Raw genomic sequence first — 19,758 nt, 5'->3', positions numbered from 1 at the left:
TGCCCCTAACTTAAAAATTTTTCTATTTCACTTATCTCATGTCCATTTTTGTCTACCAAGTTACCAATGGTATAATTACCATATAAGGACCTCCGATTTAAAGTTTCATAACAATTGGACACCTCTAACATGTAGAACTCAACTTTTGCACTTTTACAATTTAGTCCTTTTGACTAAATTGAGTGCCCAAACGTCAAAATTTTCGAACGAAATTTTCACGAAATCATTTTGTGAAATTGTAGACCATAAAAATATAAGAAAAATAAAATTTTTCTCATCGGATTTGTGGTCCCAAAACCACTGTTCCGATAACCACTGTGTGGCACCCAATTTATCCTGAAAAACCTAAATCCCAATTATACACGATCGTGTGAACCGTTCGTGTGGGGGCACACCCCCATGTGGTCATGAAACCACACCGAAATTGACTGAAAGTCTTATTTTTTTATCACTAAAATGACCCCTAATCAAGGTATTTCAGAAACACATCATAATAAATTGAATTTATGCTATTTAAAGCCAATACAAACCTCAATTGCTCAACTACCAAATCACACAAAAAAGGGTTAACAAATTTCAAAGAAAATTGATACCGAGTTATACAGTTCAGAGCACACTCATTATGTCAAATTACCCAAAATCGATTCAGTATTTCAATAACAACAAAGAAGAGTTCAGAACCCACACCTGACTTCTGATCAAAATGCCTAGAACTCAATCGACACACATCGACGACCTCAATGCGAACTCAAAGCTCAAATTGACAAAAAAAATATAAACAAACCAATGCCACAGGAAAATCCAAGAGGTTAAGCAAATAAATTAATGTGCTAAAAATAAATTGAGAGAGAAGGAAGAGAAAAGATATGAAGAGAAGGAACGTCAAAAAAACCTTTTTGCCTCTTTTGTTTCTTTTTTTTTAACCAAAATAAAAAATAAATTAAATAAAACAAATAAAAGTAAATATCTAACCCTTTTAAAACAAAACAGTGCTAAGTCAAAATAATTCCTTCAAAGTACACCTGAGGACTTAAACCCGAAACCCCAGGCTAAACTAACACACAACCAACCACTAGACTAACAGGCCAATTCTGACACTAAAACGTGGAAACAAACTCAAATGCTTGATCTAGCCACTGACCCTACCTACAAATATCAAAACTTCTAACCCTAAAAATTGGGGTGTTACACTTACGTATGAATAAACCAACTGTATGTTGAGCAAAAGAGCTTAGTGGTACATTTATAATTCAGGTATAGCATAAGCGTTAACAACCAATCGCAACATAATCATGTATATCTATATGCACATGTCAACCACCTACTTACAAATTGGAGTTGTCGAGCTTTACATCTTTAATACAAACACATTATGTGTATAAAACAATCAAATACAACATATGGACAATTCATTTTACTTATATGCATTATAAGTCCTTTTCTGAAATATCATTTATAATATTATATACTTCATTCATTTCTGGAGTCTACAGACTCGTTCGTATTCATTTCGGCCCTTAGGGCTCAATTTCATTTGATTTACAACATTTCATTAGCATTTCATCACAATTCATTTCAAAGGTACCAATTTATAATTTGTAACCCCAATTAACCTAACTCAGACTAGGATGAATACTCGGATCATTTAACCAACACATTAAATTGGCACTGAAATGCATCCTAACATATAAAACGCATACCTGGCACACAAAGTACATACTGGCGCATAAGCACATACCTGGTACACGAAGTGCATACTGGCACACAAGCACATAATCCCATACTCAATCCAATCCTATGGCATACCAACTATATCTGATTCAACCCGACTAGTTAATAGGATAACAACATTCATTTCCTTTTTACAATTTAGTACACATATCATATTTCAATCATTTACACCATCACAATCCATTTCAATAGCATTTCACATGTATTTCATATAATTTCCATACATATTCACACAATTTTCATGGCACATAACATATTTATAACAATTCATACTATTTAACAATTTATTCAATTTAGTCATTTATTCCGAGAATTCACATTCAAGTTCAATTAAACAACTCTTATCATCATTATATACTTACCTTGGTACTCCCACATGAAAGTAACATGAAATGAAAATAATCCATACAACTTAAATTATAAATGTACAAACCGAGATTTTTGCGCATCACTCATTAACGATTTTCGTTTTTTCTTTTCCTCTTGATGATTCGATGATGTCATCAACTAGAATAATCATAGAACACATCCCATTATCAAATATCAAATTCCCATCGAAATAGAATCAAATACCAATTTTTACAAAATTTTCAAATCATTCAATTTGATCCCTAAAACTGGGACAAGCATAACTTTAAATTTAAAGCCTTAGATTAAAATTTGATTTCACCAAAACTCATTAGGGACCTTCTATTTTCTATCCCTAACAATAATTCATTATATTTTTTTATTTTATTTAATTTGGTCCCTAATATACAAAACTAACCAATAAGTTTTACAATTTAGTCTTCTTCTTATACTAAGCTTAATTTATATCAATTTACCACCTAAATCATCTAATTCTCAACAATGGAATCTTAACAATACATCACCAATTGACCAAATTGATCCTTGGGTTAAAGAAGATGAGAACTCCCACCTCTCTTTCCATCAATTTCCTTTTATACCTAGTTTAGTAATTAATTAAGCTTTGTTTACTTAATTAATCATAATTTATTAACATTTTAACCTTTATTTACTTAATTTAATTTATTTAAGTATTATCGTCCCCTAAAATATTTTCTAAAATGGTTTATTAATCATTTTGGACCTTTAGATAATTTCAATTTAAGTCCCCAAGCCTTATCCTAATTAAAAATCTATAGCGGTTAAACTTTTACAATTTAGTCCCTAAGCCTTAATTACTCATAATTTTGGCTAAATCACTTAACCAAATTTCAATTCATCAATACAATAACTCTATAAATATTCTTATTAAATATTTATGGGCTCAATTTATGGAAACAAGATCCTGAAATCACCTTTTCTGACACCATTAGAAATCGGGTTGTTACATTTTTAGTGTTTGAAACTTGCTTAATGGAATGGGTAAACCTTATTATTTCTCCACTTCTAAAAAAAAACATCTTAATTTTTGAATTATAGGGAACAAAATATGATAATATGCTAGTGTGAAAAAAGAAAGAAAAATAAAATAAATTAAGCATATGTCAACTTAGTCTAATATCAAATAATATAAAGTCTCTCATGTTCAGTGATGTTTGAATTGGACCGGATTGGCCATACAGACTGATTGGATAAAAAATTGGTAAGGTACCAATCCGAAGAATAGTATTGAATCGGTTAAACCAGCTAAAAATCAATGGTTGAACCTTTGTTATTTTTTTAAATATATTTTTATTTTTATTATTTTTTATAATTTTTTAATCAAACCAGATGGAACAAAGAACCAATGGCATGACTAGTTTGACCACCGGTCTAATTTTAAAAAAAATTGCCCAAAATAACCAAATATATATACCACAACATTTTTTATTAATTCATCTCTTTATTTTTACAAATATTGAGAAGTTTGTTTGTATACTTAATTTTGTAAAAAAATTTATTCCCATACCTTATGAATTATGGCGAGAAATTAGTCTTGTTGTTCATATACTAGTGAATTTAAACTTTTGGTTTTTGCTATTTTGTTGCATATAAATTATTGAATGGTAAAATTTAATGGTATTACCTAATTAGATTAACTTCTCAGTTTTCATAAAAGCATAAACAACAAATTCTAACAAATTAATTCCAAGAGTATCAATTTTTTCTCTCTCTTTGTTCTCCCAATAAGAGTTGAGTTGTCAGTGCCATTCGTATCTTCGGCTAAGGCTGTAGGCGATCGAAAGCTATTTCTCTCCTCTTCATTCCTATACATCGGGCTTATAACTTCTACAACTTTCTTGTTGTGTTGTCTTCTCCAATTTTTGAATGAGCTTTTGGTTCTTATTGGGCAGCCTACTATTTTGGATTCAGAGTATCATCATCATCACTATTCTAGCTTCGGACCCCATCTAAATTGAGGGGAGTGTTGCATTGGGCCTCACCTAGATCGATCCCTCCGTTGCTTCAAACCATCATCGATAGTTTCCTCCATGCGCCACTGGTCCACCTTAACCACTGGTCCATTCGAATCTCTAGTAGGGGTTCCTAAGGGTCGTGTTGTTTTTTCAATCTTAAAGATTAAGTATTGTAATGGTGGAAAACTCTATGATTAAATTATAATACATAAAAGAAAAACAAAAAGGTATGGTCATTTTCATCATCTTTTCCACCCTCCTTCATCGTTTTCACCATTGAAGAGAAAACCTTAGCTTTTCATTCAAGCTTTGAGCTTCAACTAGTAAGTCGTTTTTAATTTGTTTCTTGTAATTTTATATTTTTAGAATTCTAAAAGCTTGATTTAGCTAACTCGAGGCTTTGATCGTAAAAATATTTAATTTTTGAAATGTTTTCATTGATGATTTTTGAAGTTTTTGGTGTTAAATAGTTGCATGTTAAGCTTAGATGTTATGTAGGACTAATTCGTAAAGTTTGAATGCTTGTTTTGCATTTAAGGACTAAAATGAAAATTTGATGCAATTATCATATTTTTTGATAAATATGGGTAGTAGAAGGTTTTAAAAGAATGCAATCCAAAACAAATTGTAAAATAGGGTCTAAAAGTGAAAGATATGTTAGTTTCAGTTTTAATGACTAAATTGAATAAAAAGTAAAAGTTTAGAGAAATTTTGTAATATGATATTAAAAGGTCATATGCATATATTTAGACATTCTAAGGTATTTGGAATTGATTATTTGAAATTAATTATTATATAGATCAAGATTTGAAGTAAGCTGAAGATAATCGAGGAAAAGAAAATTTTGTTGAATAGTCCCTACGAATAAACTCGTTAGCTAATTTTTCCTAATAAGTTCATCGGGTATGTAATGCCTTGAATAATTTATTTCTGTTTCTGTAAATACTTGACATAAATATGTATTTGCTTCAGTGGTTAAGTGTTTTGGGTGTGTGTATGAGGTATTGGGTTCAAGTCTCACATTTGCAAATTTAGTTATTTTTCTAATCCTAGCCTTATCCTTGGTAGATTGAGTTATATTCTATCTTTAGTAAACTTGTATCAAAATAAGCCTATTGGACCAAGTGGTAAGGAGTTGGTGTGTTGGGGGGTCCTGTGTTTGAATCTTTGCATGAGCAAAGGTGTTAATTTTTGCTTCAGTTGGGGATAGAGGTTCGGTGGAACCGAAACTCTGAAGTTGCTGGATAAGAATCAAGTTGTGTGATAGTGGAGCGGTTTGTTAGTCGGATTATGGGGGAGTTAGGATATCATTTTCTTTTCTTTTCTTCCCACAAGTTTTGACGTCAAATATTTTACCTATTCTGACATTTTTTTCCTTTTCGGTAAACTCCCTTTCGTTTTCCTTTGTTTCGGTCTGTGAATCCCTCATTCAATCATCGCTGTTGCGATTTTCTGGTTCTTTATTCAGTTGGTAAGTAAAACCTTGCATCATTTTTCTTCTGGTTTGGTTTAGTGATATTAGACTGTTGTGATTAATTGGTGGATTCGGTAAAGATTGTGAAGCGGAGAATTGCACTGCATCAGTTAATGCGCGTTAGAGGTGGTTTGTCATCAGCGGTAAGTCGATTTCGTGTTGGTTCTTGTTGTCGATTTCAGTAATCAATCTTCTAAATCGGTGTTGGGTATTCTAGTTTTAGGTTTCTAAAGACTCGAGATTATTTTTGCATCAAAATGATACCAGGTGTGTTCCCAAAACGTAGAAAATCGAGCTTCAGCAAAAGCCAAAAAACCATTCTGTCGACGTTAAATGGACGTGTGCTGACCGTATGGTTAGCTGTACACAAGACACGGCTATGTGTTTGATGAGGGCATGGCTGTGCATAAGACACGGCCGTGTGGTGGTGTGGGTGTGGCCGTGTGGGACACACGGGCTAGGCCAAGTAAGGTGTGTGTTCCCACACGAGCATACCACACGGACGTGTGGATTTTGGGCCAGGTCGTGTGGGCCACACGGGCAAGGCCAATCTGGACGTGTAGGCCTGTAATTCTAAAATCTTCCCTAAGGTCGCACGGTTCGTTTCGATCGACTGTGGGTCTACCGTAGAGTCGGTAAGGGCAAACCAAACCCTGAGTTATGTGATCTGATATTCTAATAGGCTAGCTTCTGTAGGATTCTGATATGTATATATGTTCTGTTTAAAGTATATATATACTATCTGTATATGTGCATGTTATGCACGATATTACTATATCTGTTATTTCTATATCTGTGATTAGGGTGGGTTTTGTATATGTGGAGGAAGTGATCTGTACGGTGACACTTTGCCTATATTCTGGCAGCTTGACTACATATTATCTGTAACGTGTCGCATCAATACTATATGGTGTGTAGGGATGGGTATGTGTTTTTAACCCCACATGGTGTGATGGGATGGTCGGAGATGGTGTGTAGAGGACAGGGGTAGGATTCTACATATCTGTACTGCTTATCTGATTTTGTTATCTGTATCTGAAATGGACATGAGTCTAAATCTATATCCGACTGTATATGAGATTTTTGTATGTATTGCATGTCTATTTCTGTTGGGTTTACAGTGAGTTTATGAAACTCACATCTATTTGTCTGTTCTGTTCAGGTAATCCACAGACTTAGACGGATCGGTGTGACGGAGCCTCACGGTGACCACGAGTTCATAAACTGTTTAAGATTATGGTTTTTATTTTAATTTAAGGATTATTTCTGGGAGTTTTGTAATAATTGGACTCTCCAAACTATTTGGTTTAATTTTGGGATTTGGATTTTTTGTTTTAACACTTCATTTGCGACGGTTAGCTAAAAATATGGTTTTTACTAAAATAAAGGTTTTTCGAAAATACAAACGGGATTTTCAAATATAACGTTTTCTATGACTTCCGCTGTAATTTATGTTTAACAAATAAATTAATTAAATAACGCTTTCATTAATGGTTATAAACGAATATGAGTTACAAAACTTAAATGATTTATCGAAACAACTTAGTTTTCAAAAACCCTTTTTTGTGACATCTCTGGATACAGTCATAATGTCTAGGCCGGGTTTGGGGTGTTACAGGGTATATTTATGTACTTATATGTATTTATTGTAGTTTAATTTTGAATTTATATGGTTTGAATATATTTTACAATGTTTACAAGTTAGTACGAAATGTGAGAAATTGACTTAAGGACTTAATTATAAAGTTTCACGTATGTGATAAATATAGGTCATGTGGAATGTTGAATGGATATGATATGGTTATGACATATGATTCGATTCATGGAAATGCTACGGCAATATAAATGTTCTGAATTCTGCATAAATGCCCATTTGAACTTAGTATACGATTAGGATACAATTGACATGCTAATAGGGTTAGTTGCACGCTTGTACAAGATTGCACTTTAGTGCATCTGTTTACACTTAGGTTCCTCTTTTTAGCACTACGATGCTCTCCGGTGTGGTGTAGGTACCCAAGTATCTAAATCTTCTTACTATAATTCATCGGGCTAATCGGATCTGAGTTTAAATGATCCTTTTTTTTGCATTTTGGAGCTTTTGTTTGCACTATGATGCCTCTGTATAGCACTACGGTGCTCTCTAGTATGGCATAGGTACTCGAGTTTCTGAATCTCTTTGCTATAGCTCACTGGGTTAATCGGATCTGAGTTTAAATGATATAAGATGTGATGGAATGTGTTGAATCTATGTGAATGGACTACATTAAATATTATGTAAAATGTGGAAATATTTTATGATTCGATGTTATGACGAACTCACATATTCCTTGTGAACTGTAATGTTAGGTTAATAGTATTATGCTAATTGTTTTATTGTGTATTTTTTAAGTTTACGTATATTTTAACCTATGAACTTACTTGGCTTACTTAAAGCTTACTCTGTTTCGTTTTCTATAGTTGACGTTTTGCATAACGTGTCTATTGGATCATCCCCAAAGCTCACACTATTCGGCTTCAGTCTCTGTAGACTTTTGAATCGTTCTAAACTCGATTATGTGTTATGTGCATAGGCTTGGTTGTGAATAAGTGTTTTTGTGTTTTAAGTGATGATTTTGGAAAGATGATGAAATGGTCTATATGTAATGTTTGTTTTGAAAGTTTTATGGTATGTATATAAGATTTGAATGTAATGTGTATGTTTAGTTGAGGTGTTCATGTTTTTGAATCAAGAAAGAGGGTGGTTTTTGGTGATGCTTGGATATAAATTTTTAAGGTATGTATACTAGTTTGTAGTCACTATATTAATGCCTGAATGGTCAAGTTTTAGTATGTGTAAAGGTGAGGTTAATGATATGAGAATTTGGAAAGTTATTTTGACAATATGTGAAATTTGTAACATATGTTTTATATACATGTTTGAATTGGATGAATGGTTTGAAAGTTTCTTAAATCTTGGTGTTATGGTGCCATTGGTTAGATGATTAAAGGTTGATATAGTATGTTTTAGAATTGTTTTGGATTGTTTTGAATAAGTTTACCATTGGTCAAATTGTGCTATGAAATTGTCATTTTAGGTTAAAAATTGAATCATGTGCCTTAGGGCATAATTTGTACCATATGGCCTGTCCACACTGTATGGTGACACGATCGTATGTCTACTAGATAATAGGTAATATTAGCAGCGCACGGTTCCCGATTGTCACATGGTTTAACCACACACCCGTGTGAGTACTGTCGATTTGGTCATTTAGTTTTCGAACGGTCTTAGCTTGTTACATAGTCATGTGACTTTTGATGAATTTTTGCATTTTGGTCCACACAGCTTTAGTGAGTTACACGGCCTTGTGACTCCAGTTCCGCACTATCACAGTTTGTTACATAGCCGTGTGACCCTTGTTTTAAAAATGTCCTATTTTTTTAAAAAAATTCAATTTGGTCCTTATTTGTGCTTAGGTCAACTTAAAAGCTTTCGTAAACTCAATTGAGACTCGGATTAGCTTGTAAATCATATTATGCGTGGATTATGAAATGTTTTTATTGTTTAATTAAATTTTAAAGCCGAAATTGTATGTGATATACTCTATTAACTATTGTAGCATCCTATAGCTTGAGTCTGACGACCAGACTTGGTGAGGGGTGTTACATCGTGGGACTCAATTCTCTAAGTCCTTAATTACTTTAGTCTATTGAACCTTCTATGGATTTCGAATTTTTAAGATCTCATTGCTACTATTGTTTCAGGTTATCCACTGCCCTTATTAAGGCCCATTACCCTAATGTTTGAGTATGTCACATCTATATCGTTTGGGCCAATGTTTTGTGTCAAAGGTCTCTTCTTTTCTTCCATTAGGTGGGAAGCTTGATTCAATCAATGATGATCTTTTTCTAACATAAATTGTTAAATTTACTCACTTTTCGATATTTTATCTCTATAAAGCTTGGTTTATCAACTGCTTCCTTTGCCTTGTTTTGCTTGAGTTAGTGGCCTCAATGGCCTTATTTGTATAGGACATTGTTCCCACTTATTGTACTCCTTTCTTATGAATCAAATTTGAACTTTACCCAAAAAAAAAAACATAAATTAAAGTTAGGATGAGATTTATAATTAGGCCCAACAATTTCTTAATGCATAAGTATTTTAATAGATTGATAAAATTATTTATTTGATCAATATTTATTATTATTATTTCCTTAAATAATTTTCGATTTAAAAAATCAATATTTTAAAAATAATTTAAATTTTATTAAAATTATTTTTAATAAAAAATTCTCCCTAATACGTGATGCGGGGAATCGATTATTTCTAATTTTATCATGTATTTACAATTATTACTGTCACTAAACCCTAATTTTTCCCCAAATCACTGTTTGTTCTATAAATTAATAAAACCCTAAAAGGCGTCCCAATCGTCACCAGCCCTCTATGTGCCTCTCTCTCTACTCTAAAACCTCATAACCCTAAAATTTTTCAAGTTTCTTTAACATAGCAGCTTAAAAAACCGAAAAAAGAAAAGTAACTAGAAGGTAATATATTTTCTTTTATTTGTTTCGAACAGATTTTTTATTTGATTTACAAGAAGTTTAGGATATTGAAATTTCATGCTTTTTGTCCCCAAAGTATAATCAATTTATAGCATTGTCACTTACAAAGGTTATATTTTGATTCTTTTTTTATGTTTTGATTCGTTCTTGTTAGGAAACTTGATTTTGATGCATAGTTATTATTGCAGAAGGTATTCTGGAATTTGGGTTTTTAATGGGTTTTAAGAAAAGAAGCACTAAATCTGAGGAAGAAGTTCTTGAGGGTCAAACTGATTTAGCTGCGGATAATACGGTTTCGGCTCCTTCCAGTAAGAAAATTAAGATGGATGGCAAAAAAGATGCAGACATGGGAGATGGGGTTGCTTCCTCTTCTTCTGTTGCAAATTCCGTTAAACCAATGGAGAGAAAAAAGAAGAGAAAACAGGTAGACAAGGAGAGGCGGCGATCGGTTTTAGAAAATGAGGAATCTCAGCTGAAACAACCGATTATTGAACCGAAAGGAAAGGATGCCACAGAGCCTGTGGCAGCTTCGTCTAGTAGTAGTTTGCCTGAGTTCCATATCAGTGTTTTTAAGGACTTGGCCTCCGCAGATTCTTCAGTGAGAGAAGCAGCAGTGGAAACAATGGTGACTGAGTTGCAGGAGGTGCAGAAGGCATATGATAGGCTTGAGAATAAGGACTTGGTTGAGGGTGGTTTGAAACTGGAAGCTCAAAAGGATGATGGCTTGAATAACTGTGCATCCTCTTTGGGATATGCTGTGCGGAGGTTGATACGTGGTGTTTCTTCATCAAGAGAGGTTTGATTTGCTGTCTTCACATGCTTTGTCTCACTAGAATTCATGTAGTTACTTGTTGAGGTTTTAGATCCTTGTATCTTGCATTTCACTGTGGAAGTCATGGCTTTCCTATTTTTCCAATTTGCTTTACCCTTTTATGAGAAGTAAAATAGTCTGAAACTTTTTTACCTAGGACTAGTGATCAAATTACATATGCTTTTGATGTGTTACTTATAAGTTAGCATTTGAATCCAGTTTGACATCCAGCACCTAAAATATACCTATGATCTTGGACAATATACTTCGCCGTTATAACTTAAATTGGCCTATTGGTGAATTATGTTTTTCTACTTGTTTTGCAGTGTGTTAGACAGGGTTTTGCGTTGGGTTTGACTGCTTTGGTTGCCGCAATTCCCAGCATTAAAGTGGACTCCTTGTTGAAACTTATAGTTGATTTGTTGGAGGTCTCATCATCGATGAAGGGTCAGGTATGCATGCTTTCCCCCTTGCATATCATCAGGTTGTCATCACGCAATAATGTTCAATAACTAGCTTCTATCTTGTAGGAAGTAAGGGATTGCCTCTTGGGTCGCTTGTTTGCTTATGGTGCTATTGCCCGATCTGACAGACTCACTAAAGAGTGGTTGTCAGATAAAAATACTCTTCTTATCAAGGAATTTATGAGTGCTATTATCTCCCTTGCTTCCAAAAAACGATATTTGCAGGAGCCATCGGTTTCCATCATTTTAGAAATTATTGAAAAGGTATTTTCTGATGATGTAATTGGATTTTTTCCTTCATAATATTTTTACTTTTTGCTGCCATAATGTGGGGGGAAACTGTAATAATTCCAAACCCATTCTAAGCTTAAATCAAATATTTTGTCTATTCTGATGTCAGCAGTTTATTTATTTTGTAATGTTAATACTAGGTGAGTTGCAATGGCTTCTAAGTGCATCATTATAAAGAATTCTTTACTACTCTTTTGATTGGATGGTGTAACCAGTGCTTTTAATGCCGTTGCTCTTTTTTATGCTTGTTCGTATATTTTATCTTTGTAACTTCCCGCAACTGTATACATATGTTGGTTGGTAATAATCACGCTGGCAGTTTAAGTATTTTCTTTTTTATGCCGATCTTGTCAAGATTAATGTCTGTATTGAAAGTGTTCAATTAGCAATCTATGAATTTGTCAAGTAGATGTTTCAGTCTTTATGTAATGCTTCTATATATTGCAGCTGCCTGCTGAAGCATTGTTGGATCATATTCTTGAAGCTCCTGGAGTTCCTCAGTGGTTTGAAGAAGCCATTGATGTTGGGAATCCTGATGCCTTGCTGTTAGCTTTAAAAATTCATGAAAAAACATCCATTGACAGCAAATTCGGCAAACTTTTGCCAAATCCATTCAGCCCAAGCAAACTTTTCTCTGCTGATTATTTATCCTCAATTAGTAACTGCTTGAAGGTAACTTTTAATGCATTTGTACATTGAAGGGATAATCATTGAGAAAAATAATGTTTAAATATGTTCTAAAGTTATTTTTTTGGTCTGTAATATGGCAGGAATCCACATTTTGTCAACCCCGGGTTCATAGTTTGTGGCCTGTTCTGGTAAATATTCTCCTACCTGATACCATTTTGCAGGCTGAAGATGCAGTGTCTGCTTCTAATTCCTTAAAAAAGCACAAAAAGGGTCGCAAGTCTAGCTCTTCAGAAGAAGAAATTGCAAATAACGTCCAGTCTTTCTGTGATGCTGTTATTGAAAGATCCCTGCTCCTGTCATCTCATGATCGTAAACACTTAGCATTTGATGTTCTGCTTCTTCTCCTGCCAAGATTACTGTCTTCTTTTATACCTATTGTTTTCTCATCCAAAGTCGTTCAGTGCTTGATAGATATACTTTCCACAAAAGATTCATGGCTGTATAAAGTTGCGCAGCATTTTCTTAATGAATTATTAGACTGGGTTAGGAATGATGATGTCAGGCGAGTAGCTGTTATTGTTGCCTTTCAGAAGCACAGCAATGGAAAGTTTGATTGCATTACAAAGACAAAAACAGTGAAAGATTTGATGGCAGAGTTCAAAACAGAAGCTGGTTGCATGCTGTTTGTTCAGAACTTGATTAACTTGTTTCTGGATGAAGCTCATGCTTCCGAGGAACCTTCTGATCAGAGTCAAACAACTGATGAGAATTCTGAGATAGGCTCAATCGAGGACAAGGATTCTATCGGAATTATGGGGAATGCTGATTTTCTGAAAGGCTGGGTCATAGAATCACTTCCTAGTGTTCTGAAACATTTAAAGTTGGACCCTGAAGCAAAATTCCGAGTGCAAAAGGAAATATTGAAGTTTCTATCAGTTCAAGGTCTATTCTCTGCATCTCTTGGTAATGAAGTTACTTCATTTGAATTACAGGAGAAATTTAGATGGCCAAAAGCAACCACCTCGACTGCCCTTTGCAAAATGTGCATAGAACAACTCCAATCTCTGCTAGCAAATGCTCAAAAGGTTGAGGAGCCCCGATCTTTGGCTAATGGACTTGAGCCGAATGACCTTGGTTCCTACTTCATGCGGTTTTTCAGCACATTACGTAACATTCCTTCAGTTTCTCTATTTCGAACTTTGAGTGATGATGACAAAGAGTTGGTCACAAAATTGCTAGAAATGGAGAGTAAACTTTATAAAGAGGTAAGATTGATCTCGTGCTTTACTATCAATAACAAATGCTTTAGATATGGGTCTGATTTTGAGGTTATTTTCTTTAATATATCCAAGCTCTGAAACAATTTGTGTTCTACCTGTTTGTCAAGGTCACTTGCAATTAAACAGTTGGGGTAAGCATGGTCTTACTCCCTTGTGAATATATTTTGACACTTGTCTATGGGTTTGTGGTTTTTTTGATGAAAAGGGATAATGGCTTAATCTATGTTGAACAAAAATGAGAACGTTTTACTTGTGTATTGGACTGTTGATCTTGTATGTATATTTGGAAAAGTAATGATCTTGTTTGCTATTGACTCTTGCAATGATACACAGTTTTTGAATGCTTAAAAAATGACAGGAAAGGAACTTTAGGCTCAGCAATGATGCAAATAAAGTGCATGCATTGAGGTATTTGCTCATCCTATTGCTACTCCAAGTACTCCTCCGGCCTGGGGAATTCTGCGATGCGGCCTCTGAGCTTACAATATGTTGTAAGAAAGTTTTTGCAGCTCCTGATGATCTCAACTCATCTGGAGAAGATGAGTTGGATGGTGATGCAGCACCAGAATTAATGGATGTTCTTGTGGATACTTTACTTTTCTTGCTGCCACAGTCATCAGCCCCTATGCGGACTGCTATTGAGCAGGTGCACAACAATAACTTATTCTAGTCATTTTTATGCGATGTTGGAGATCATCCATACCTTCTTTTTGTTTTGCAATACTTTAATTCTTTCTGTTTCACCCTTCTTTAATGTTTATCCGTATATTTCTTAACTAAATGTTTTCTTGATTGTATTTATATTACTCTTCTAAGTCCAGCTTTGGTTTTTCTGATTTGTCTTATTAGAACAACTCAGATGTTTTTTCATTTTTCTTACTTTATTTGGCATGTATTGTTTATAGGTTTTTAGATATTTCTGTGGCGATGTTACTGATGACGGGCTGATGCGGATGTTGCGGATAATTAAGAAAGACCTAAAACCTGCTAGACATCAGGAAGCAGGCAGTGAAGATGACGACGATGATGATGACCTTCTCGGTATTGAAGAAGATGAGGATATGGATGAAGCTGAGACTGGTGAAACAGCTGACAGTGACGAACAATCTGAAGACTCTGAGGCAGTAGTTGGCAGTGAGGGGGCTGATAAAGATCTTCCTGAAGATTCTGATGAGTCTGATGGAGGAATGGATGATGATGCTATGTTCCGCATGGACACTTATCTTGCTCAGATCTTTAAAGAGAAAAAGAATCAGGCAGGTGGCGAAACTGCTCAGTCCCAGCTCGTCCTGTTCAAGCTCCGAGTTCTTTCACTTCTGGAAATTTATTTGCATGAAAATCGAGGCAAGTGTATTTCCTATCTGTTTTGTTTATTTGTTAGTATCGTGCTAATTTAGAAATGTTAATTTTTGTTATCTAGACTGACTTGCCGAAATGTTTCTTTTTTAACTTGCAACTTATATACAAGATTCTAAGAAGTGTGTATTTATGATCTTTCTGATTCAGGTAAGCCCCAAGTCTTGACAGTATTCTCAAACTTGGCTCAAGCATTTGTCAATCCACATACCACAGAAGGCAGTGAACAACTCGGACAACGTATATGGGGAATTCTTCAAAGGAAGGTATTCAAAGAAAAGAAGTTACCCAAGGATGAATCCATACTGCTGTCTACTCTTGAAACTCTATTGGAGAAAAACCTTAAGTTGGCATCAAAACCATTCAAGAGAAAGAAATCTGCAAGCAGCCTATCGAAGAAGAAGCTGACAGCGTCTTTGACCAGATACAAAATGATTGTTTCGCTTGCTCAGAATTCAACATATTGGATATTGAAGATCATCGAAGCAAGAAATCTCTCAGATTCTGAATTACAGGGAGTCTTTGATCTCTTACAGGCTGTTCTGGAGGGGTATTTTGACAGTAAAAAGTCCCAAATAAAATCTGGGTTTTTGAAAGAAATATTTAGAAGAAATCCTAGAATCAGTCATCAACTCTTCGGCTTCTTGTTAGAAAACTGTGGCAATGCAAAATCCGACTTTCGACGGGTTGAGGCTCTCGATTTGGTGATTGAAGTATTTAAGTCACATGTCCCCATTAACTCTAATGAAAGCAACCGAGATGTGTCGAAGAAATTTTTGAAAAGCCACCTGCAGAGTCTTGGTCATCTTATAGAGACCTTGGTGACAAAGATGCCCGAAAAGAAGTCTCGAAAAACCGAAGTGCATAAATGTTGCGATAAGATCTTCCAGATGATAACAACACTAGACCTAACCAAGGCTTTTTTGAAATGTTTGGAACCCGGCACTCTCTCTGCTTGTGAATCTCAACTCGGTCCCGTTTTTCTCAAGTTGAAGAAGCCCAAATGAGAGCCAAGTATAAAAGGTTAGCCCTTGTTTGTGGAAACAACTTGTCAAGGAAGCCTCATTTTTGCTTTGTCTTTTGTATGGTGCTTGCTCTCACATTGCTGCTTAGTGCCTTTGCTTTGTTTAAAGTGGTGACAGTGGGTGAAAATTTGTTGACATCCTGGCTTAATTCATCCAAAAAAGAAAACCATGAGGGATTTTGTTTATCAGCCTTTATTTATTTATATATATGTATTATATTTAAGATGATTTACCTGCCTAAATGTCATCTGCAATTTATGTATTACTCTGCAAGTCATTGTAGTTGATGTGCCGGAATCATGGATATAGGTACTATTGGAGAGCTTGTTTGTAACTCTTCGTTTGCGTCCGACAGGAATCTCCAAATACATGGAAAACTTAAAAAAAGAAATCTATGTTTGTGTCGGATACACATACATAGTCTATATAAACCCCCCATTTTATTCCAAGTATGCGAATTTGGATGATGAAAATGTGAATGCCTCGTTGCTGTCTTACTGTCGGCATTTTGAGCCTGACTGTGTCAACGAATTGGTATTTGCCATCCAAGTATTTTCTTTTCCTGTGAGACACGTCTCCATGCGTGTAATTGAGGAAAACTTAGTAAACGGTAGCTACAACGTTTGTTTGCCTAAAAAGGACAACAGGAATTGGATTGTCCGCTGATTGAAGAGGAGGGATGATAATAATTAGAAAGTTGAGTCAATTTTAGATTGAATTTGGATCAGTCTATATTCAAAATGTTTTGTTTTGAGTTGTCTCAAATTCAACTCAGCTCACATCATTTTGAGTCCGGGATCGTTTTCAGTTTAACGAATAATTTACTTCAAAATGGCGCATGGGTATAAAGCAATTATGGTTTTCCCATAGCCAAAAAGACCTTTTTTTCGGCTTCACTCTACACTGTTGTCTTCTTCACCTTCCTATCTTACTTGGTCCGAAAAATTTTGAGCATTGGCCAACATCCAAACGAACCCATAGACATAGATTCAATCTGTAAAAATACCTCTATTGATGATGCTGAAAATCATTTAAGTATTTTTTTTTTTAGGGTTAATGCATACAAAAGTATCCCCCCCCCCCCTCCCCAGCTATTCTTTTCCTTCACCCTAACCTAACTTCTCTACCAAACCCTACCTCTTTCCACTAAAAACCCACCCCTTAAATTCACCATTCTCTCTTCCCAAAGCTGCCCTCCCCTTTTCCATTTTCATACATTTCTTTCCTCCAAAGTGAGCAACAATTACAATTTCACACAACATTTAAACAACCCACCACCACCACCACCCTGTACATCAACCAAAAAAAAAGAGGAAAAAGAATGTTCATATCTTCAGCATTTAATACTTACTAATATCCCTAATTTTTTTTCCAGTTTGTTAGCAGATGTTAGCAAAATCTACCTCTCATCTACATCCCCACCACCCAATTTTCCAACTGGATTTGCCCCAAAATCGAATAGCTCATGCCTTCAAGACCGCGCATCGTCTGCATCGGAATCACTTCCGGATGAACTCCCAGAATCTGAATCTGCGATAATAACATTACAAGATGAGGATTTTTTTTTCCTGGACACATTGGTTAAATTCCAAATTCAGAATGGAGAAGAGAAATACCACTCGAAGACGAAGAATCGCTGCTTGAACTACTGGAGCTGCTAGAGCTGCTACTAGCTCGATCGTTATCCTTCTCAATCTCCACGGGTGGGAAACTGCTCATCGGCATTTCGTCCCCAATATCTACATCTTCCTCTCCAGCATCGCCTTTTTTCGGTTTCTTCATCTCCATTGGAACCTCAATCTTCTCCACGGTTGCCTCTTCCTGAATTTTTCAAATCAGAACAAGCAAGTTGGTACAATAGACAAAATGAAATCATCTGTACATATCAAGCAAACACAATGTGCTTACCCTATGGCTGTCATTGGATACGGCGTTGTTCGCCATCAATGCTTGCCGCTTTATCTTGCTGACCATCTTCTTGTAATTAGTGACAAACCGATCTAACTCCCACAACGTCTCGGTATCCATTGCCTCAATGTCGAGTTCGATCTCATCTCCATCTTGCCTCAAATGCCCATTCCTTTTCCTTATGATCTGAACCACATTATCCATCTTCTCTTGTGGTAAGCTCTGTAATCCAATCCCCAACTTTTGCTTCTCTTCCATGCTCATTTCCCTCTTGTTCGGATCCTTAGCCTTTGGCTTCGGCTGCTTCAATGACTTCACAGGTGGTGGCCTTACAGGTGAAGGCACCCTTGCCGGCGCCTGCAAGTGCATCTGTGGCGGTGGTACATTCGGGTTCGAAACAAAGCCCGATACCCCTCCAATTCTATCAATTCTATCAGATCTCGACACAAAATTAGCCGAATCATCCCTATCGACAATTATCCTCTCACTATCTCTTTCCCTATCTTTCTTCAACCTATCAGGTTCACCGTGATCCCAAGAACTCGCCTGCAACTCTTCCTCGTAATAACCCCTTTCGGGAGGCTCATCTTGCGCCTCCAGTTTCAAGCTCAACGGCCGGAAAAGTTCCTCGAATTTTGCAAGAAATTGCTCGGCCAACACATAAACCTCATGCCCCTTAGGGTTATACAACATGGCGTTATTAAAAGTGAGCCTTACATCCGCCGCAAATTCCAAGGGAGACCCGTAGAAATTCTTCGACATCCTCGATTTCACAGTTCCCAGATCCATCGGGTTCTTGATTATGTCGTAATAGTCATGAAGACCCATTCCAACAACATCCACAGGCGAATTGAAGATGTAGCCGTGCTTGTTTTTCATCAATTTGGTCAAGATTTGGGAACAGCTTTTCATCAAATGAGCCGTGGAAGCTTTTCCGTTCTCTTGAGGGTTCAATCTCTTAAATTCTTTGCTGAAATTCGACGGTAAAGGCCGTTTGCTGCCGGAAATGTTTTTCTTGGGCAACGATTTCTTGTTTGAGCTGGATCTAACGTGAAAATCATTCGACTCGATCCGATTCCTCAATTCACGAATCTGCTCCAACTCGGCAACCAACTGATTTTTCAGATCAATCAACTCCTTCCTGGAATAAGAGCTGATGCGAAAGCTGACGTAAGCGCCCGAGCTGAAATCATTCAGCTTCCGATTAATCGACGACGCATCATCAGAAGCTGCGGATTGGGTCACGGCGGGAGAATCATCCACGACATGGCCGGCTACATCATCAGGTGGCGCCAAATGATGGTGGAATTGACGTTTCTTGTTGAATTTAGGGTTAGGGTTTGGTTTCGTTGCTGTGAAGGGAACCTTGCCCATGAATTTAGCGACACTGCCTTTCGGCTGCGGTGGCCAATTTGAATCGCTCCGATTCGCTAACACGGCAGATGCCATTAAATTATCGGGAGCCGGTAGGGTTCCGGCGAGGGATTCCCGATTCAAATTGACAGGATAAAACCATGAAAGAGGACACCGTTTCCGACACGCGCCACCTCAATAACCACCACGCGCCGACTTACACCAGTGTAGCGAAGAATTCAACACGAAAAAAGCCTAGAAAATTATTAAACGTGAAGACTGCGTTTGGGATCTAACCCCTACGTTGAGCGAGGAACAAGAGAAGGCTAGGCTCGGTTCTTAAAGGCGATGAGATCTGCCCGGTTGAGTTTCGGGCAACATTATAACCGTTGGATACAATCATCTTATTGATCGAAGGGCTGTTAGAGGTTTGAGAGGTGACCGAAGGGCTGACCGGGTGATCTGGCGTGAACGGTGGAGATGAGGCATTTAGGTACACGTGTAAGGCGTGGGACCGTTGATGGAGATCGTAGATTTGGGTTTAGGTT

The 19,758-nt window shown here is 36.2% G+C and overlaps 2 protein-coding genes across 3 annotated transcripts; one reads left to right on the top strand and one right to left on the bottom strand.

The window, feature by feature from the left end:
• The first annotated feature begins 9,917 nt into the window (after positions 1-9,917).
• Positions 9,918-16,177, top strand: LOC105782114 (uncharacterized). Of its 2 annotated transcripts, none has more exons than XM_012606618.2 (9): positions 9,918-10,074; positions 10,281-10,888; positions 11,230-11,355; positions 11,434-11,631; positions 12,106-12,330; positions 12,429-13,553; positions 13,927-14,214; positions 14,474-14,912; positions 15,075-16,177. In XM_012606618.2, exons 2-9 carry the CDS (start codon positions 10,307-10,309, stop codon positions 15,929-15,931), a joined length of 3,840 nt encoding a protein of 1,279 aa, XP_012462072.1. In that variant the 5' UTR covers positions 9,918-10,074; positions 10,281-10,306; the 3' UTR covers positions 15,932-16,177. The 2 variants fall into 2 exon arrangements, with proteins under 2 accessions (XP_012462072.1, XP_012462073.1); XM_012606619.2 differs by having other exon boundaries at positions 9,924-10,074; positions 10,247-10,888.
• Positions 16,178-16,655: 478 nt separating this feature from the next.
• LOC105782115 (transcription factor GTE7) lies at positions 16,656-19,529 on the bottom strand. Its single transcript, XM_012606621.2, has 3 exons — positions 17,858-19,529; positions 17,566-17,770; positions 16,656-17,479 (listed from the first exon to the last, which is right to left on the bottom strand). The coding sequence occupies exons 1-3, from the start codon at positions 19,304-19,306 to the stop codon at positions 17,421-17,423; spliced, it is 1,713 nt and encodes a 570-aa protein (XP_012462075.1). The 5' UTR covers positions 19,307-19,529; the 3' UTR covers positions 16,656-17,420.
• Between the last annotated feature and the right edge of the window lie 229 nt (positions 19,530-19,758).

This window comes from Gossypium raimondii, chromosome 13, assembly GCF_025698545.1.
Source record: "Gossypium raimondii isolate GPD5lz chromosome 13, ASM2569854v1, whole genome shotgun sequence".
NCBI lineage: Eukaryota > Viridiplantae > Streptophyta > Magnoliopsida > Malvales > Malvaceae > Gossypium > Gossypium raimondii.
This window is presented reverse-complemented; position numbering and strand designations above follow the sequence as displayed.

Excerpts from the sequence above, each read along its gene's own strand:
- LOC105782114 (XM_012606618.2), top strand. The coding sequence starts at position 10,307 with ATGGGTTTTAAGAAAAGAAGCACTAAATCTGAGGAAGAAGTTCTTGAG. Across the intron at positions 14,215-14,473 it reads TGCGGACTGCTATTGAGCAG|GTTTTTAGATATTTCTGTGG; the intron begins GTGCACAACAAT and ends TATTGTTTATAG. Across the intron at positions 14,913-15,074 it reads TTATTTGCATGAAAATCGAG|GTAAGCCCCAAGTCTTGACA; the intron begins GCAAGTGTATTT and ends TTTCTGATTCAG.
- LOC105782115 (XM_012606621.2), bottom strand. The coding sequence starts at position 19,306 with ATGGCATCTGCCGTGTTAGCGAATCGGAGCGATTCAAATTGGCCACCG. Across the intron at positions 17,771-17,857 it reads TATCCAATGACAGCCATAGG|GAAGAGGCAACCGTGGAGAA; the intron begins GTAAGCACATTG and ends TGAAAAATTCAG. Across the intron at positions 17,480-17,565 it reads CGATTCTTCGTCTTCGAGTG|ATTCAGATTCTGGGAGTTCA; the intron begins GTATTTCTCTTC and ends TTATTATCGCAG.